The 22,154-nt window shown below is 36.7% G+C and overlaps 1 protein-coding gene across 1 annotated transcript in view; it reads left to right on the forward strand.

Annotated features, from left to right (window-relative positions):
• The window catches only part of LOC136029574 (rhodopsin, GQ-coupled-like), a 254,215-nt gene that overhangs the window by 199,264 nt on the left and 32,797 nt on the right, over nt 1–22,154 (forward strand). Inside the window, exon 5 of the mRNA XM_065708071.1 lies at nt 19,617–19,749. Within this exon, the coding sequence (XP_065564143.1) occupies nt 19,617–19,749 (133 nt within the window). The remainder of the gene's footprint in view (nt 1–19,616; nt 19,750–22,154) is intronic.

Genomic DNA, 22,154 nt, shown 5'->3' on the forward strand with positions numbered 1-22,154 from the left:
CAAGAGTCGGTAAACCTGACAATCTATTTATATGCAAAGACAATGGGACAGCAAAGAATGTTGTATATTCGCAAGTTTTACGTAGTTAAAACCATATATATATATATATATATATATATATATATATATATATATATATATATATATATATATATATATATATATATATATATATATATATATCTATCTATATTCACAGGTGGGACATAGGGACACAACTACAATGGCGCGTAACTATTATGGCGCGTAACGACTTACGCGCGCGGGGGGGCTTGGGGGGGGCGCGAAGCGCCCCCACCAACTAGGTGTTGGGGTGGCGCGAAGCGCCACCCCAACAGCTAGTATATATATATATATATATATATATATATATATATATATATATATATATATACAAACTTGAATCAGGTCAGTCCCAGCATGAAGTAAAGAAATCCGTTGATATATAAATAAGTTGTATGCATGTTTGTTTTTTGTATATATTTTTGTAAAAAGAGGGTTTGCATATGACGTCATTGTAAGTATATATGGCTTTGTATATGGCGTCTTTATAAGATGACGTCACAGTCTGGGACAACGGGACACAATTGACGACCGGGACACATGGAATATAAATGACGACCGGGACACTCAAAGAGAAATTACAGACCGGGACACCGAGACACAGAGATATAAATGACGACCGGGACACAGGGACACAACTACAGCGGGGACGCCGGGGGGGAACAGTAGGATATATAAATGAAGACGGGGACACAAGGAATATTCGCTTAGCAATCAACATCAACAAAGCTCAAGGGTAATCATTAGAAAAATGTGGTATAGATCTGAATACGGATTGTTTTTCCCACGGAAAATTATATGTTTCATGTTCAAGAGTCGGTAAACCTGACGATCTATTACACAACCACAATGGTGCGCAACGACTTACGCGAAGTGCAAGACCAACAGCTAATGTGATATATAAATAGTTTAATTTGGGCTGAATTTTGGCTTTATATCCAATAGCGGAAGCAAGAGAAAGAAGCAATGAATCTCTTATTTAGACAAAAATCGGTAAATGATGGAGAAGAAACGCTATTTTCTTTTGTCTCCCTGCTCACTAATACGTGAGGAATCGTCTTCTTGGTGCATGAATCACGTCTAGTTTTACAAACAGATAAGTTTGAGTAGAATACTGGCGGTTAGTGTTTCTCTAATCATCAGTGCAGCACTAGTTACAGCTTAGTAAAGAGTGAAACACGACTTATTTTCAACGTAATCTTAAAACGCATGCTGTAAGAACCGTATTGTGATAAATATTTCCGAATAAAGGCTGATATAAAATAGTAGCTATGATTTGATTTAAAAGAACAATAAATTGTAGTTATTGCGACAAATTTTTGAGAATTTCAAAAGAAGCCGGAAACACGTCAAAATTTATGTCAAATCGGAATAAAAAGCACACCATAGAAATCAAAATTCTTGAGAATCCTCGATTGAGGACTTACAGTCCCACACATTGAACGAAAAAGAAAAGCACAACTTGGAACGATCAGTTTTTTTCATGGTTGGTGCTTCCGCCACAACCACCAGAGCTGCCAAAAATTTAAAACATGTTTGGGAAAAAAGCTGCCAAGGGAGGAGGAATCGTCATCTGAAGCTCATTCAGAAATATCAACTATTGTGTTTTTTCTTGGGGTTGATCGTACCGACTGTTGGTCACAAAGTATAAGAAGAAAGGTCATGTGAACAAAATCACAACATTTACTTCCCGGTTAGGTAAAAAAAAGAAGATAGGCTTAGTCGGTTTGTTACGAGAATTCGACCGTCCAGGTTCACCTGGCCCTGGTTCGCCATTCCCAGGAGTGGCGAACCAGAGCTGGTTTCTGTTGGCGAAGGTGGGATTGTTCCCTCTTTTGAGAAAACCCTGCTGATCAGTTATTACCATAGATGGCGTGAAATATGCATCCATCATTGTTGCTAAGATGCAGATGATCACGTTGAGATAAAGAGTCCTCTCATGGACTCTCAGGATTTTCAATTCTGAAAATCCTGGAATATAGGCTTAAATATGGGGTATATAGGAAAAAAGATCCCCAGCAGTCAATCTTTTTCGATGATTAACATAAATCAGAAATAAAATGGGACCAAGAACTAAATTGTGAGAAAGAACTCAGAAATAAAATGGTGACCCTCAGGGACGCCATTATATACTTCAGAAGGGCTCCGGAAAAGCGGATCAATTGAAATAAGCCTACCAGAAAGATATGAATCAGATAAAGAAAAAGAGTTTGATCTTATACCAATATGCGATAGTTTACAAAGAAGAATCTGATGAGTCAAGGAATCGAAAGCTTTACGAACATCTAAAAATAAAGCGGCCGGGATATGACCAGAATCCATTGCCGAATGAATGAAATTCGAGAAAGCTGCCCAAGCATGCTCCGTAGAGTGACTCGCTCGGAATCAAAACTGGAAATCATGCAAAAATCCTTTTGTATCCAGAAAACTAAAAAGCCTGGATAGCATAGCCTTCTCAAAAATTTTGCTGAAAAGAGATAGGAGAGAATCGGCCTATAATTAGCAGGATCACTCTGAGAACCACCTTTAAACAGCACTATAACCTTAGCGCACTTGATAGATTCAGGGAATATTCATTTCTCGAAAGAAAGATTGACAAGCTTTGTCAATGGTGACAGAATAGCAGACTGAATGGCACTGATAACCCTTGAAGGAATTTTGTCTGGTCCTCAAGAGGATGATCCCTTAAGAGCATTCGCGATACAAGCTACCTCAAATTCAGAAACAGAATTCAAGACCATCAACTTTAAACATGAGGGTCCAAGATAGGCTCTAAAATCGCAGCGAGAAGTTGGAGAGCTTGCAGAGGAAGCAGTTGCCTTCCCCATATATTAGCAAAATAAGAGGTAAGCTCTAGCTGAACATCTTCATCTCCTGGGACGGTTTTACCAACGAGCATCAGCACTGATGGAACTGAAGGCAGAGAAGGAGTAGGTCTAAGAACTGAATTGATCAAATGCCATGTCTTCCTAATATCCTTCCCACATTCAAAAAATTTCCTATGATAATACTGAGATTTGCCTTCCGACACAAAGAATTGAACATACTCCTATAGGACTTGAATTGTTAAGAATGATCTACAGATTATGAAGCCGTTTAAAGCTTCCACAAATAATTTTCCCTTCTCCAGCTTTTATGGAGACCTGGGAACATCCATGGATTCAGTGGTGCTATCCTTTTCAAAATATGGGGCGCTGGACCCTGATTGCAAATTTTGGGGATTCCTTCTTTTACAACATCGTAAAAGGAATCAAAAGAGCGGTTAAAATCTGTATCAGAAACCAAACTATCCCATGGTAGATCAGCCAGACGAAAATTAAGTAGATATAGCTCAGTATCACCTCAACGGAAAAATGGGTGATTAGATGGTGATGCTATAAGCTGCGCTTGATCAGCACTCTTATATCGGGAAATAGTGAGAAAATGATCAGAAATATGACTAACCAGCACCAAATTATCTAAGACAACTAGTGACGAAAAAAATATTATTAATGAGAGACGCATGTGTGTCAGTAACTTGGGTTTGTATACCAACTGAAGTTAGAGTACCCGAAGAGAGTATCATCGAAAAAGAATCAATAGCTGAAGCAGAATTCGGATCCAGCACAGTGAGGTTAAAATCACCCATAAGGATTAGTTCATAGGGATGTTTTTGGACTGAGTCCAAAACTTCTTCAAGAATTTCCATTAACGAAGGAATAGACACATTGGGGGACCTATAAACCAAACCTACAGTCAAACACTTTCACATTGATTTAATCTCAATAAATAGGGATCCAGAGATTCCTTCCTCATTTCTACTCAAATCACTTCGGAAATTATATGCAAGACGATCAGCAATATAAAGGTCAAGGTCACCTCTCGTCATCTGTTTCCGCCTCTTCATCCTATATCCTGGAATATCTAAAAGGATATCCTTTTTTGAATCCAGGAAAGTTTCACATAATCTTATTCAGGAGTTCCACCGTTAGTGATCCGTTTCAGCTCACCAAAAGACGAGCAAAGTCCCTGAATGTTCAGATGAAGCACAGAGAAAATATCATCTCGTCAGACGAGACAAAACCATTTAATTGCGAAACATACTTACTTTTATAAGCCGAATTAGAATCATCATTCTTTAATTATGAATTATTAATTATATTTTCAATATCTATAGGATTATTTTGTAATTCAAGTAAACGTTCCCCTAAAGAGTTAATACCAATCTGACCACCAAGAGAAATCGTCGATTTACTCATGGTGGATGGCAGTTCTGCTCCATGACCAAACCCACCAGACCACAGGTATAAGGAAAATATGTAAGGAAAAAAAGTAAAAAGTAATATAATCACGGTAAGGATAAACAAGAAATGGCAGGGAAAGAGAAGGAAAATGAAACAAATAAAAACTAAGAAATAAACAAATAATCAGCACTGGTAAGTTAAATGCGAAAGAACCATATATATCACTACAAGACATGAAACTTTCTAATAGGGGCATTTTATCAACAGCACCACCATTAAGGTTCGAAGATAGTAAGTTGAGAGTGGAAGCATTAATTTCAGTAGTAGCTTCTGCGCTTCAGGACACTTAATACTGTAGCATGGGTGATTTGGAGACCCACAGAGGGCGTGTTTTATAGTATTCTGGCAAGGGGTGGTTTTGGTATTCAAGTGAGCACCGGTACATCTGGAGCCTTTCGCAGGGTTTCTGCTCGACTTAGATGCATGGCCCAAGGACTGTCAATTATAGTAAGGCACACGCAGGAACTTGTACTCCGACAATGACGATTTTTCATAACCGAAACCGGGGGGCGACTGAATTGCCTTCATTAGACTCATCAAACTCTAACTTAAATGACCGGGTTGGTCCTATACGGGCCGCTGCTAGACAACCTGTAACCGTATTACGGACCTCTTCTTCAGTAGTCTGGGAAGGGACGTGGCGTACAATCCCAATGAATGAAGGGCATTTGATGCCCTTCAAAGGGCATTTGATGCCCTTCAGATGATTATTTTTCATAGCCTGAACAAGTGACTTTACAGTATGCTTATCATTAACTACTACTTTCCAATCATTCGTACGGGGCTTTAATTCAAGTATACTAGACGCATAGCTACCATAGACGGTATCAAGGAAACCCTTGCGGGATGAAGCGTCCTGCTTTTCCTTAGGAGGATTTTTCAGGATGACCGCATAAGAAGGCCTCGTTGTCTGGGGGCTAAGAAAAGGAACTTCCCTTCGACTGATGGGAGTTGATAGGCGACCAGAAGCGACAAAGTTATCAAACTTGGCACAAAGATCATTAACCTTTCTAGATAGAGACGCTTTTATTTCTCCAGGGATCATTGGAACGTCATTGGGCTGAAAGATGACAAATTGGGGGAGCCGCACCTTTCTTTCATCACTTACCTTGAAAACTTGCAGTAAATCTAGCACGTTGTCTTACTTCTTAGTGCTGGGATTCCCGCGAGTGGAAGTTCCAGTGACAGTCCATAGTGTTTTTTTTAGCAACACTAATTGAAGCGTCGTCAAAAAATTCGGACGCTATTTTCACTATATCATCACTGCGGTTTCAGCTCTGTATGCACGAAAACAGAAGTTAAGTACGGGGTTTAAAATAAGTTCATTATCCGGCATCACGCTAATCAAAAGAAAATTCAGTAATCAATTCAAGTTCAGAGCCAAGTGTCCAATTCCTTGCTAATAACTAGTCACAGGTTTCATAAGCGATCTTCATTTGTCGAGTGATTTCAAAATAAGTTCATAAAAACTTGCCAAACAGCTTTGTTTAATATCCAGAAAGAAGTTATTTTTTCGTTCAGAATGCTGAGATGTTCACGGAACGAATTGCTTAGGGGCCTTTGTTTTGGTATTTATGATTCATGATTTTTTTTTTTTTTTACATAGATAAAGTAGGGAAATAGTGCATAATATTGTTGTTATATTAGGTTAGTGTAGTACAGGGTCTCAAGTGATGACTTTTTTTTTTACTTTTTAGGGGAATCCATTGACAAGTGATTTGTTTTGTAGTTTCGAAAATGGCCGCACAATCCATAAGGCTTTTTGGCAAATTTTCTTTTATTGTATTTTTTTTTATAAATTCTATCTCTCTCTCAAGAGCGATAATGCTAATTGAGCAAGAAAATGTCCGTATTCCGTACTGGCAGAAACCAACCGGCTCTGGTGATAGTAGCTTCCACTCAGGCTATGGTAAACTAAAATCTGCATTCAAAAAGTTTGTACAGAAATGGAAAAAAAAGACAGGTGGACGAAAGAGAGCGCCGGGAGATAAGGAAAAAATTCAAGCTGAAGAAAGGGCAAGAGAAGCCCGTAGGGAACATCGAGAGGCGGAGGAAGAAAGAAATCACCAATAGTTTAGAAAAACCATTGAAGGTCTAATAGAAGCTCACTGGGGAATTCCGGAGAGTGATATTTTATAACAAACAACTTGTAGGCCATCAGATGGTCCGATGGCCTACAATGGCTTACGATTGATTTTGAGAGAATAAGACGCATGAAAAATTACATTCTAAGGCAGAAAAATATTTGATTTCGTGGACTAGGAGGGTTGGTGGAGCAACCCATAAGCCAAATCAGGAAGCGAAGGCACTTTTCTAAAAAACGAAATGCTTGCTGTTCCAGTTCACGGTGCTGATAATCCGTAAAATGGGACGCGGAAGTGGCTAGGCCACTTCATTGAAAATGAGAGGCGTAAAATTAATTTTTCAGGAAACTTTTTAGAACATAAAAAGTTTCAAAACATATATCAAACATGAGTTGCCGACAAGTCAGTGCCAAGATAAGGCACTCAGTGCAACAAAGAAAAACGAAAATAAATTTATCTTGCGCACGTTCCCGCGAAAAGTTCGAGGAATTTGGTTCAATATGAAAAACCGAATTCAATTCCCATTGGAAGAAGATTCATTTTGTTCTTTTATAAAAATAAAGAGAAATAAAAGAGAAAAAAAGATGCAAAGCGAAATTAAAATTTAAGACTTCAGTTTTCAGTTAACGACGATTTACGTAATGCTACGGCAAAAGAAAAAAAAAACTAAGAGAGAGAAAAGAAATATAAAACTAGAGTAAAGAAAATAATTTCAGTCTAAGGAAAAGGTCACTTGAGTCGAGACAGATTTTGAAAACGATTCATGTAGTGTGACTGGGGACTTGGAGAACAATAGAAAAGAAAACAGAAATGAAAAAGGAGACAAAATTTGCAGATTCAGTCTGTGATGGTGGAAAGTAAAATATTGGCAGAAATACAAAACAGTGGGAGGAAAAAAGAGCTTAGGGAGAACGAAGAGGCCTTGGACCAATTGGGGCTGAAATAACCAATAATGATCAAAAAGGCAGAATTTAATTAATTAGAACGGGTATTGGAAGAGCTAGGAGGTATTGAATTTTGGGTAGAATTGGGAAAACTTGGGAAGAAATTTAAGATTGGTTCTGGCAACTCTAAGGGGTATTTTCCCTTTTGAGGGGAATGAGCACCTTCAGGGAGCCATGAATGATAGCCGGCCATCAACGCACAACTGATAGGCTAGTTGCAATCCCTTAATTGAGCCTCTGCTTATCCAATCTTCAGTCTCTGAGAGATGCTCTCTCCCATTACCAGTCGCTATATACCCCTTCCAAATCCTTATTCAGTAGCCCCATCTGCTGTTCTTATCCTGAATTGGAATCGAATGTTATGTCCTCCAAACCTTATTCGTTGAGCTATATATCCAAGAATCATCTTCATTTGATATCAAAGGTTATTCTTCATACGAATATTCTTCATTCCGGAAAAACATAATCTCGTTTTGCTTGGATTTACCCCATTCCCCAGTAAGCCAACCGTTACCACGAACCTTTTCATCTTGCACCATACGCAATTCAAATTATCCCAAGGGTCAATTCGTGTTTTAATTGAGATGCGGAGTTGTTTTTATCGTTGGAGATTAATAGGCTAGTTTAGCCAATCCCTCTTGACGTCTGACATCGGTGGATATGCCAAAACCAGATTCTTCGCTTCTCTTGAATGAAAGTCTTTTTGAAAGATTGAAAATTCTTGTTAATCGTGCTGCAAACTCCTGTTTAAGCTTGATCCAAACCAAAATGATAATCCTTTTTGGATGTTTCTATTATGTTGGTGGGCTGGTGGATATAGGAATTTCTCTTAGGCTGTGCCTGAGAATTATCAGACAAAATTATTACGATCAGTATGAATTTAGTATCTGAACTAAAAGGAACTAGCTTATGAACCTAATCGGATTACTTTTTGTACTGTATTGTGATTGCGCAATTAACTTGCGGACTTAATTGTGAGGGATTGCTCACTTCATACACAGTGAGTTATTATTAGTGTATAATTGAATATATTGGTGTTATCGCTGATTAAAAACTGTGATTAAGTTTGTGAATCTGCAGTATCTCGTCGGAATAAATGACGGGGAAAAAGCCCCTAAGGCTACCACCCGAGAAGGATACTCCCACTGAAACCCTTAGCCGGTCGCCATTCCAACCTACCTATAAAACTCTTCCTAGAACCCCCCCAACTACGCGATCCAAAACTGTTAGCCACTTGTCAGGAATTCAGGCCTTAGCCGAAACTAACTCTAATGAAAGAGGTGAGACGCCTGGCAAAAAGAGGAAAAAGGATGAAACTCGTTCACCAACGATAGTGCAACCCCTCTCTTCAAGTGTCCCAGAAACAAGTGCTAACGATCACCCCAATTATTATACTGTCTCAATCAAGAAAACCAATGGCCAACCCTTTTCAAAAGATCGAATAATGCAAATTAGGAAAGCTGTCTTTCTGATCACCAAGGTGAATTTTGAACTTGTTTTCAAGCAGGACGAGTCTATTGATATTTACTTTACGTCTTCTCAGGCGGCAGACCATGTCCTGTCAAAATCCAAAGAAATAATTCTTGATGGCTCAAAAATTTTAGCCACAAAAAAAGATGTGGAAAAGTTACACAAGTATGTGCTGTATGGTGTTGATACCAGTGTAAAAGTGGAGGAAATACAAACTGAACTAATAGATTCTTCAGGTCTTCTCATCAATCCTTCAACTGCTATAAGGCTAAGTTTAAACAAAGAAGGTTTTCTTCACCCTAGCCGTTCAATCCTCATTTGCTGCAAAGTTGAGCTAAGCGGAGAAATATTCTTGTACGGTATGTCTCTTTTTTACAAGATTTATAAGCCTAAGCCCCTACAATGCTCCACTTGTCTAGCCCACGGCCACAGCAAAAAACACTGCAAACAGTCCCATCCGTCTTGCCTTAAGTGTGGGAAAACAGGCCACGCAATTAGTGAATGCCCTGAGTCAGACCCTTTCTGCAGAAATTGTAACCGGAAGGGACACACAGCCCTCCAAAAACAATCTTGCCCAGCTCACCAAAAGCGAGTTGTAATCCTTAGAACATCTGATAAAATGAACCTACCCTACTCAGTTGTAGCTGCAAGAATCCCTTGGCAACCCACACCCCATCGGCCCAGTAGAAGCCAAGCAACAGTTGCTGTAGCAGATGCAAAGACAGTATCATTTCCAAAAGAGGCAAATAATGTTCATACTCAAGGTTCTAGTCATTCCCCCCATCCCTTACCTAAGTTTACTTCAACATCCTGCCCTCCAAAAGATTCATCTAAAAATAGCCAAGAATGGCAAAGGCTTGCAACTTATCTCACAGTCAGTCACTTAATTGAGGTTAGTAATGAAGCTGAGGAAACCAAAAATACTCTCAAGAAGAAAGCTATCACTAAACTCCTAGGTGATGACATATTAGAAACAGCTATGGCTCAATTATCCTCCATGAAAAAGGACATAGATTCCACATCAAAGCTAGTTAAGTCTGTAGACTCAACTGCAAATCAAATCAATGCAGGCTCTGAAATTGCCACAACCCCCAAGACGGTAATCGATGCCACTGCCCTAGTCAAAGGCAAGAAATCTAAGAAAAAAACGGCAAACTTTCCATCCCAGTCCAAAATTACCACCAATGATATTTCGTCGGCTGAAGAAGATTTCCAATATTCTAATCAAGGAGATGATGAAACTCAGACCACAATGGATGTTTAAATGTGCACCGTACAAGATTTTACGTTTCTCACGAATTTATCACTGTGTAATAATGTTGTTTTTAACTATTACGATGACCAAAATAATTTGCCCACCAGCCCCTTAGCTAGCCCCGATAGCCCTTTAAATCAAATTAACTGTGAATATCCCGACACTTTTGATTTTGTAAAAAATGTGAAACCTAAGCTAATGGAAGAGACCAAACTTAATGTAATTTGCTTTAACATCAGAAGTATACGGGATAAGTGGGCTAATTTTAAAGACTTAGTTTTAATTAATGGTTACTGCCCTTTCGACGTAATTGGAATAACGGAAACATGGCTTTCAGAAATTGATGATAAGAATGAATTTTCCCTCCCTGGTTTTCAAGCTATTCATATTGAAAGAAAATTAACCAAGTCCTCTGGCGGCATTTCTCTTTACATCCGGTCAAGTCTGAAATTCACCAGGCTATTAGACTGTGAATCCTTATTCTCGCAACCTATAAATAATAGATGCATTTATTCAATAATCGTAGACATAAGTGTTGACGAGAATTCTCTTATTTTTTCATTATTTTATAAGCCCCCCTCATTTCCGACCCCTTTCTTTTGTAACCTATTTGATGATTTTTCTAGTTTTATTAATTTACCACAAAAGAAGGCAATAGTTTTTGGGGACTTCAATTGTAATTTACTAAATGTTAGCAATAATAATGATTGTGATACCTTTTTTGAAACATTCACCTCAAGTGGTCTTCTTCCCACAATCCTTTTTCCTACTAGAGTTGATCCTGTGAGGTCTACAGCTACTGTAATTGACAACATTTTTGTATCCACTTCCCTGGGAAACCACCTGTCCTCCAAAATAATATTTTCTGACCTGTCAGATCACTTTCCAATCTATCTCTCGCTACCCTCCCTACCAACTACTCAGCCCTCTAGAACTAAAACCCCTACGTATAATAGAATATATAATACTGTGAATATGAACAGGTTCACGGATCGTTTGAAATCCTTTGACTGGTCCAAGGTTTTGGATTGTCAGGATGTTAATTCAGCCACAAATGGTTTTACACAAGGACTGAGTGATCTTATCAGTTCAACCTTTCCAGTTCGTAAATCAAACCGAAAAACTAGCCATATACGCCCCTGGATGTCAAATAGCCTGATAATCTCTTCATATCGAAAAAATGACCTATATAAGTTAGCTTGCAAAACCAGTAACGTTATTGACCTGACTAATTATAAAAAATACAAAAATTTATATACCAAACTTGTCCGGGAAGCAAAAAAAAATTATTATTATTCGAAAATCTCTCATTGCAAAGGGAACTTGCAAAAAATTTGGTCAACAATAAATGAAATTCTTTCAAAAAAAAGAAGTTCAAGATCTGTACCTCTTAACCTTAAGGACATCAGTGGCAGATTAATTGACCCAAGTTCAGTACCGGATGCTTTTAATAATTATTTCACTAATATTCCAAATGCTAACTCCTGTTCCTTCTCCCAGTCAGTTCAACCTAGCAAGAATCCTGGATCTATGTTTTTCTCTCCAACTGATCGTAAAGAGGTGCTTCAAGTTATCAATTGTCTCTCTAATAGTAGTACACCTGACTTCTTTGGCATAAGTAATAAGCTTCTTAGGACCGTATCTTCCTATGTTTGTGAACCCATTGTGCACATAGCAAACCTGTCTATGACCAATGGAGTCTTCCCAGAAATATTTAAATCAGCAATTGTTATCCCGATTCATAAAAAAGGCGATCCGTCTGAGATAAGTAATTATCGTCCAATCTCACTTCTCCCAGTTATATCTAAAGTGCTCGAGAGAATTATATTCCGACGTCTTTCTCCCTTTTTATTTGGGATTTATTCTTCAGATTCGTTGATTTCTCCTCATCAATATGGCTTCCGTTCCAAATTTTCAACTGCTCATGCACTAATAGACGCCACACAGTTTATACGTTCCCAACTTGACCTTAAAAATACTGTATTGGGCTTATTTCTGGACTTTTCTAAGGCCTTTGATATGGTTGATCACAGTGTTCTATTAAGTAAACTCAACAACTTAGGGATTCGTGGAGTTCCTTTCTCATGGTTTGGCTCTTATCTCTCTGGTAGAGTACAGAGTGTGAGTCTGGGCGGGTTGACTTCACATCCCCTACCTGTCCGAAGGGGCGTCCCACAAGGCTCTGTTCTTGGTCCAATACTTTTTCTCCTTTATATTAATGATTTGGTTACGGACCTGGGTCCATCAGTGCACCCAGTACTTTTCGCTGACGATAGCAACTTTTTCATCACCGGTCCTAATTTACCATCCGTTGTCGCCTCTACTCAAACCCTTCTGAATAGAGTAGAGGAGTGGTGTCTAGTTAACTGCATGACCATTAACATCAAGAAAAGTCAGGTTGTATTATTTCGAACCCCTTACAAAAAAAATGAACCTCAGCAAGCACTTGGCCTAAAATATTCTACCAATCTCCTCCCACAGGTCGAAGTTGCCAAGTTTCTTGGTGTTCACATAGACTCCTCCCTATCATTTGCAACACACGTGTCCTACATCAGAGCCATAATTTTGCGACAGGTAAGTATGATTAATCGTGCGAATTATTTTCTTCCTCCCGATATCCTTGTCACCCTTTATTACTCTTTTATTTACCCATATATCTCATACTGTGGATCTGTTTGGGGCAACACTTTTCCTTCAGTTACCAATAAATTAAAATCTGCCCAAAACCGTGCCATCAAAGCAGTTTTTCGGCTGCCCCGACTATATCCCACCCAGGACTTGTACTCCGATTTTGGTATTATCCCTTTTGAACAAATCATCAAAAAATTAAATCTATACCTTGCATACTCCGCTTACCATAAAAATCTTCCTCCTCAATTATTATCTTATTTTAATATTAATAATTCTGAAGGCCTCTGTCTCCGTTCATCCAACCGTTCCTTCATTGTCCCCAAGTTTGTCTCTAGTTCCGCCCAGCGATCCCCCATTTATAAATCTATACTTCAATGGAATATAATACCCTCCAGTGTCGAGCTATCCACAAGTTTTCGCACGCTGTATAGCAATGTACTAAAATTTTGATATTATAACTCTCTAAATTCTTATTCAATTTGCTTTAGTTACTCATGTTTTCTCTTTTTTTTTTTCTTTTTTTTTTTTTTTTTTTTTTCTCTTCTTCATTTTCAATTTTTTGTGGTTATGGTCCTCAACAAGTTCGCTTCCAGGATCTTTATTATTATTGGTGTTATATTGTAGTTTTATTTGAATAAATTGAATTGAATTGAATTGAATCATGTTCCACAAGTCTCATGGATTTCCTTTCTTTAAAATAACAAACTTGATGTAGAGGGCGATACAGCCATACAGCTTGTAATTTATGCTCTGACCATTATGGCGTAGTAGTGACCATTTATCTTAGGAGGGAGCTGTTGGGCCCTTGGCCCTGATTATTAGATTAAATAAAAAACAAGTTTTTCAGCGGAAATTAAGGAGCAACATTAAAACGTAAAACGAACAGAAATTATTCTGTGTGTGACAGGGTTGCCCACCTCCTCAACATCTTGCTCTTCACGCTAACATTTTTAGCACTTATAAAAAAAAGCTTCCTATTCTAATTAAACAGCTCTTTTGTTTTTGGAGTCGTTCTTAAAAAATAGGGACAAACAGTCAAATTTTAGCAAAAATAGGAAGGTATTGACAAGGGGGACAAACCCTTTATTTACAAAGTCTTATCGTCCGTTTTGATTTTCAGGGTGGCTCCTTTCTTTCAGTTGATGAACTTGTTTCTTATTTAATCTCTGATCGTTTTTCAAATAATGACGGTAAATCTGTCTCCCCTCCATGAAAATTTCCCTTCATTTACAAAGACTTCTATTAACAAATTTACGCAAACTCCATCGTAGAAAGTTCCTCCCACGTAAAATGTACCCCTCCCCCATAAAATTCCCTCAGAACAATTCTATCCTCGCTGAAAACCTCCCCCCTCCCCATAAAATTCTTGCGGACGATTCTGCCTAAAAAACTCTCCTTTGCATACTTTGATTTGAAAAAACTGTAATTTCTAATCGTTTTTCAGATCACTCCGGAAGTTCACCTTGCGTGGAAATGTTTTTCCGAAAATTCAAACCCGCTGAAAGTTTCTCCTGAAAAATTTCCCTGGAAAATTTCCACATGCAAAATTGAGTTAGGAAGGGGAAAATAACACAAATAAAATGAATTTTTCCCTAAAATGAAATTCATCCCAATGTAAAATTTCCCCTGGAAAGTTTAACCCTGAAATTTCATTCCCCATGGAAACCCACCCTAATCAAAAAATACCCTCCCAGATTTCTGCATACTTTCCGATAACAAGTATTGTATGTAAATAATGGTCAAATTTTTCAACTTAAAGGCTTATTCTCAGGAGCAGTATTGGGTCACCTTATCAGCGAACACCATAATTTACACTGAACGGCAAAAGTTTTATTTGGATCGACAATTTTATATAAGAATACTGAAATTTACCCCTTAAATTCTTAATATAATTACCCCTTAAATTTCTTAATATTTTTTATTTATTAAATTTTAAAAAGTAAAAAAATTAAATGATTTTTTTCACTAAAATGCAAATTCTTCAGAGCATTATACATTAGTGTACTATATTATAGAGCATTATATGATAGTTAGTTCTATTCATGCTATCTTCTGCTCGTTTTGGGTTTGACTTATATAACTATAATCTATATGTTATATAGATCTATATGTTATATATGTTATATAGATATAACATATATATTATATGTCTTATATAACTTGAATGACGTCACCTTCAAAGCAAAAATGATGGCAAATAATTTCATGACGTCAGCCGAAACATGACGTCACCTGATCCATCCACAGATCCACACACAGACAACTTATTTTTATATATATAGATTGTATGATAGTTAGTTCTATTCATGCTATCTTCTGCTCGTTTTGGGTTTGACTCGGTTATTTGTTGTAACCCTGAAAGGTCCAATTAAAAGTAAGTCGTTCTAGGGATATTGCTGTGTAACCCTTTTTGAGAACCTACATCCTCATAGTTTGTTTTAGTTTAGTTCAACATCAGCCTAAATCTTCCTTGAAAAATTCGCCTTAATACCCTAACTTACGTAGTAGCAGTAGTAGCATTAGTAGCAGTAGGCTTATGGTAGCTTTGGTTTTCATCAACATCCCCCTCAAAATACCCCGATAGTTTCAACTTATTACCATAAACCGTTCCTGAAGCACTGCTGATACGTCCTCTTGACAACATGTATGTGCATAGTGTGTTTTGATTTACTTCAGTACTATTTCAATATCCCCCTTAGTTTTCACTTTAACACCGTTAGCTTAATTAGCAAAAATAGTAGTATCAGTATTAATGGTAGTGGCAGTAGAATCAATACTAGTGGCCTTAAGCTTTAAAAGATTACCGGTAGTAGCAGTAGTAGTAGTAGGAGCCGTATTATAAGGATACATATATTGTCTTTTAGTTAGTTCAACATCCCTGAAAACATACTTTGGAAGTTTTCAACTTCACACACCAAACCATTCCTAATCTATTGCTAATAGGTTCTTTTGATAACCGGCCTTTCAGACGGTATACTGTGATTCAGAATCAATTTTCTCCCGCAATATTTCCTAAGATTTTACCTTCATATCTTTAGGCATAGAGGTAATAGTAGTCACAGTAGTAGTAGTATTAGGTACTAGTGGCTCTAGTTGTAGGACTAGTACTGGTAGCAATAATAGCACTAGTACTAGTAGCAACTGTAATATTTACTTATTGCGTTCTGGTCAGTTAGATATCCCTCTCATCAAGCCCTGGAAGTATCAACCTAAATACCAACCGTTGCTATGACATTGAGGATACACCCTTTTCGTAATATGTATATTCATAGTTTTAATTTAGTTCAACTGCTCCCTCAACATCTCTTGAAATTTTCGGCTTAATATTTTTAGCCTTACAAGTAGTTGCAATAGGCGTAATAGTTTGAATATTAGTAGGAGTAGTAGTATTAGTAGTAGTGGTAGCAGTAATAGTAGTAGTAATAGTAGTAGTAGTAGTAGTAGCAGCAGTTGTAGTAGTAATAAGTAAGTAACAGGTAGTAGTAACAGGGGTAGTAGCATTAGTAGTAGAGTCCTCATATTATCCTTTGGTCAATTGATCTTCCCCTTTAAGCATTCTCTGAAAGTTCCAACTTAATACCCAAACCCACCCTTGAGCTACACCCTTTAGAGAATCTGCAAGCACATAGTATTTTACTAGCATCATAATAGTAGTGGAAGTACTAGGAGGAGTAATAGAATTGGCGGTGTTATATTAGAAGTAATAGCAACAGCAGTAGTAGCAGTATTAAAAGCAGTATCAGCATATACATGTTGCCTTTTGTTCAATTAAACATCCTCCTCGTGATGCCCCGGAAGGTTCATCTTGACATAATATGCCGTTCCAAAAATATTGCTGATATACCCTTTTGAAAATCTGTATGCATATAGTATGTATTGATTTAGTTCAACTTTCCCCCAAGTATTTCCTCATATGTTCATTTCAATATCAGTAGCTTTGGTAGTACTCGGTACAGAGATATTAGTTTTATTTGTAGTAGTGGTAGGAGTAGTAGTAGTAGTCAAAGTAGACAAACGAACACACACTAGTAGTCAAAGCTTCATAAACAATCACACACTCTAATAAACTTCCCAAATAATGTTTCAGAGTTTTATACATGCATTACAAATAGCATATTATTCCTTTAAATTACTTTTTGCTGCAAACTTGAATTTGTCACACTTGATTCATTTTGTCGCATTATTTCACTTTCTTAACTTCTCTTATGCAGAAGTTAAAAAAAGATGTCATTATTTCACTTTCTTAACTTCTCTTATGCAGATATCAAATCCCTAAATACTAAAAAAAAGATGTCCTTCTCCTAATTTAGTCAGAACATTCATTTCTTTAAATTGAACGGCAAATAAAGACAAGTCTTACTCCGATGGCTGATGTTGAGTATAGAGAAGAGACCAGCCAAATAAAAAACAAGAGAATAATATTTGACATTGTGTAAGCTAAAGATGTTCGAGGATTAAAAGTGTACACAGAAGGTTAATATGCTTTCAAATCAAAACAGAATAATAAAGAAACAAGGCTCCGTCAAGGAGACAACAACGAAATATATACTTACAAAGATCAACATTTTGTCAACATGTCAAATACTTAAAGTGTATAATATTTTATCCATTCATATTATTAGTGCATCAAACATGGAAATATTTAGGTGGAGAATGTCAAACGTTCCTTAACATACCTATAAGACCTCTAACGCTGAATATTTGCCTGATATACCGGCCATGTCTCTGTAATTGCATTGTAGACGTTTCAAGCTCCTATCTACAAAAACGTGGAATTCTGTATCTTGCGAAAGGACTCATTCTAACGGAAATGAAGAGTTCTAGTGCCCTTCTTAAGTGACCGAAAAAATTGGAGGGCACCTAGGCCCCCTCACACGCTAATTATTTTCCCACAGTCACCAAATTAAAATTCTGAGATAGCCATTTTATTCACCGTAGTCTAAAAATATTATAACCATGTCTTCTGGGGACAACTTACTCCCCCACAGTCCCCGTGGGAGGGGCCACAAGTTACAAACTTTGACCAGTGCTTACATATAGCAATGGTTATTTGGAAGTATACAGACGTTTTCAGGGGGATTTTTAGGTTGGGGGGGGTGAGAAGAGGAGGATATGCTGGGGGAATCGTCCTTGGAGGAATTTGTCATGGAGGAAGAAAATTTTCATGAAGGGAGCCCAGGGTTTTCTAGCACTATTTAAAAAAAAAACAATGCAAAAATAAATATGAAAAAGTTTTTTCAACTGAAAGAAAAGAGAAGCATTAAAAATTAAAACGAACAGAAACTATTATGCACATGATGGGCTAACCTCCTCCTAATACTTCACTCTTTACACTAAAGTATTTTTAGTAACTTATTATTTATTCTAATATATACTATTTATTCTACGGCTTTTGTGATTCAGGGCTCATTCTTCAGAAATTGGGACAAAATTAAAGCTTTAATTTAAAGAGCGAGGTACTGACGATGGGGTGAACCCGTTCATATACGTAATAAAAACATGAGCAAACAGAAGTTCGTTACGTAAGCTAATTTGTAAGTTACGTATATCTTTTACTAATAAAAACATTCGTAAGAAATTAAAAGTTCTAGTTGCCTTTTTAAGTAACCAAAAAATTGGAGGCCTACTAGGCCTCCCCCTCCGCTCCTTTTTTCTCCAAATCATTCGATCAAAACTATGAGAAAGCCATTTAGCCAAAAAAAAATATGCAAATTTCGTTTTAATTATTCATCTGCGGAGAGTCAAAATCAAAACATGCATTGATTCAAAAACGTTCAGAAATTAAATAAATAAATAAAAAAAATTTTTAACGGAAAGTAAGTACTGACATTAAAACTTAAAACGAACAGAAATTATTTCGTACATGAAAGGGGCTGCTTCTTCATCAACACCCGCTCTTTACGCTAAAGTTTTTTACCGTTTTAAAAAGTAGAGTTAAGGGAAAGAGTCAAACTTTAGCGTAAGGAGCAGGCGTTGATGAGGAAGCAGCCCCTTTCATATACGAAGTAATTTCTGTTCGTTTTAAGTTTTAATGTTGCTCCTTAATTTCCTTTAAGAAAAACTTGTTTTTATTTAATAAATAAAAAGAACTAATGTAAACTTGACAGAAATCATCCTTTCTTTTGGATCATAATTTCATCCTCCCTTACGAATTGGATACACTGCTCTCTTATGGGAATAACAGTTTTAAATTCATGGGTTTCTATGGGTGCTTGATTCCCTTTCTTGTGTAAATATGTTGCAAAAAATAATGGGAGGGGGGGATATAAAAAAACTAAAACTAAATCAGGTATCAAAGTTAAAAACGAGCAAACAAAAAGAATGTGTACCAAAATGTACCCGAATATTTTAGTTTTTACCATTAAATCCTCAAGTGTACTAATTTCCACCAGGACCTCTAAATTATACCAAAAACAGTGCAATCGTATTGTATTGGTAAAGCTGCTGCTTGGAGCTTATCCCTGTAAAATATGTAATACTGTATGCGATAGCTCAATTTTTTAGTCTCCAGACCACTAGAGTCTGTCCTATGATATGCTTGCCCTGGACAAAGATTTGCTTTTGAGCTTACTATTTTTTTTATTTGGACATTGCATAAAATCTATAGAAAGTTACTTTAAAACATTGTTAGTTTAGTAAGAAAGGTTGATACCCTTTTATCTATTCACAGAAAAAATTGTTGTAATTCTCAAAAAGGTCTATTATTGGTAACTTGACTCACTAAAATTACTCAAGATCAACAGACAGGATTACAAAGCCTCTTGTAGCTACCACAGTCCTTATGTTTTTATTGATAGTAATATAATACATAATTGAGTGGCTGTTTTTACATAGTTTTCAGCTGATTGGTTTGTTCGGAAGGTATATTTATTGTTTTCTTTTTCAGTTGTTCGGTAATCTGGAAAGAAAAGAATTCATTTTCGCAATACTATGTTATTTACCTATTTTCCTTTGGACTTCTCCTACCACTGGCTGTCATTGTCTTGTCGTATTCAATTATATTGACGGCTGTTAATAAGGTAAGTTGCATCTACTGTAAATAATGGTTTGAAAAAAAACAACGACAGTATAATGCAGCAGCTACTATTTGGGTTTTTGAGACGTGTGAAATCGCAACCCTTCAATTTGAAATCTAAGACTTTTATATGAAAAAAAGTTTAATATTTCAACCCTAATTCCAATTATTGGTGCTGATAAAGGTGATAGTTTATTTATACCAATTGAATGTTTATACAGAATATTTGGAAAAAAATTGTATCCCATTGTCGTACCGCTTTTTTTTGTAAGATAAGATAAGATTTATTCATCAAGAAACACACATACAATATTACATTTTACTATTTCCCCAAAGGCTCTTTGGCCTGTAAAAAAGGGGAAAATGAACGAGCCACTTACTCAGAGAAAAAAAAAATCACTTACTCAAAGAGAGAAGAGCAAAAAGGAAAAAACAAAAATAATCACTTACTCAAAGAGAGAAGAGCAAAAAGGAGAAGAGAGGAAAATATAAATAAAATTAAAAACTATAGAAAACAAAACTAATAGACTAATAGATTGGACAGACTAAATTAATTATGTAGATCTGTAGATAAAAATAGACTCCAATGAAATAATAAGGAAATATATATGCATACATACACTCATATACACATATAAAAAGAGATAAAATAATTTCTAAGAAGCCAATGAATTTTTAATAATTTTTTTTAACAAACCGAATGAGTGGCACCTTCGAGCTGATTCGGGCAACTTATTCCATACAATATAACTCGCAATTAAAGGATTAAAGTCTGACCTTACACAAGGAGTAAAAGGAACTTGAAAATGATTTTCGGTATTGCGAAGATTATAATTATTCTGATCAGAGGTGAAAGATGGCTGAACACTTAGGGGACGGGGGAGGTCACCATGAAACTGAGAAAAAGTAAAACATGCACACGAAAGAATATACAGTGACTCGAGATCAAGTAATTTGATAACTCTTGAACGGTTAGTTTCCTTAATGAGGTTTCTAGCTTTATTATAAACCTTAGAAAGTGGTTTTAACAGTGAAGGAAAGGTTGACATCCATACTATTGGACAGTAGGAAACGTAAGATCGGATCAAGGAGTGAAAAAGGATTTCCAAAATTGATCCAGGGAAAATATGTTTTAGTTTCCTTAAAATACCGAGACTCCTGCATATCTTCATTTTAATCAAATCAATGTGACGCTTGAATGACAAGTTTTCATCAACAAGAATGCCCAAAAAACGAACATATCGATCTTTAGATCTGAATTATCCCATTTGGCTGATGAATTTCTGATAACTTGGGATAAATCTGAGAAACATGCGAAAATATCAAAAAATTTGATTTTGAATAATTTAGGGTAAGAAAATTAGCATCAAGCCATGAAATTACTCTCTCAAACAAGTATTCCAAGTTTAATCGAAGCCCGGATTCACATTTCCCCGAAGTCCCGAGTGTGCTATCATCAGCAAAACAAACAAGGACATCAGAAGATGGAGAACTATAGCTGGGACTATGGGCAAGGGAAGGTTTAGGATGACAGAGTCTACAGCAATGAATAGGTTTCTGCTTTTTTACTGCGTAAAAAAGATCATTTATATAAATCAAAAATAGCACTGGCCCTAAAACTGATCCCTGAGGGACACCAAAATTCACTTGTGATTGACAGAAATTAAATTGTGGATTGACAGAAATTAACCTATCCTTCAAATAAGATTGAAACCAAGAAGATACATTACCCCTAATGCCAAAATGAGACATCTTCGATAGAAGAATTTCATGGGTTAAGGAATCGAATGCCTTGCGAATATCCAGGAATATAGCAGCCGGAATTAATCCTGAATCCAATTCAGAATGTATGAAATTCAAAAGGGTCATACAGGCATGCTCAGTGGAGTGCTTCATTCGGAAACCAAACTGAAAATCATGAAGAAACTCTTTAGATTTTAGAAATTTAAGCAGACGAGAAAGCATAGCCTTTTCGAAGATTTTACTAAATACTTATAAAATTGAAATTGGTCGATAATTTGCTGGATCATTTCTTGGTCCACCTTTATACAGAACAATAATCCGAGCACGCTTGAGAGGATCTGGAAAAACCCCATATTTAAATGAAAGATTAACAAGTTTTGTAAGAGGCACAACTATTGAAGGAAGAATAGATTTACCTACCTTAGTAGGAATAGAATCTGGTCCAGATGAAGATGAGTCTTTCAAGCCATTAACAATTTTAGTAATTTCAATTTCTGTTACTGGCTCTAGAAACATAGACTTAACACAAGACGGCCCGAGGTAAGATCTAAAGTCCGACTTAGACCGAGAAAAAGTAGCTGTGGAAGCGATATTATTACCAATACTAGCGAAAAATGAAGTAAATGCTTCTTGGACATTAAGCTCACCCTCTACAGTCTCATCACC

The sequence above is a fragment of the Artemia franciscana genome, chromosome 7 (genome assembly GCF_032884065.1).
Source record: "Artemia franciscana chromosome 7, ASM3288406v1, whole genome shotgun sequence".
Classification (NCBI taxonomy): domain Eukaryota; kingdom Metazoa; phylum Arthropoda; class Branchiopoda; order Anostraca; family Artemiidae; genus Artemia; species Artemia franciscana.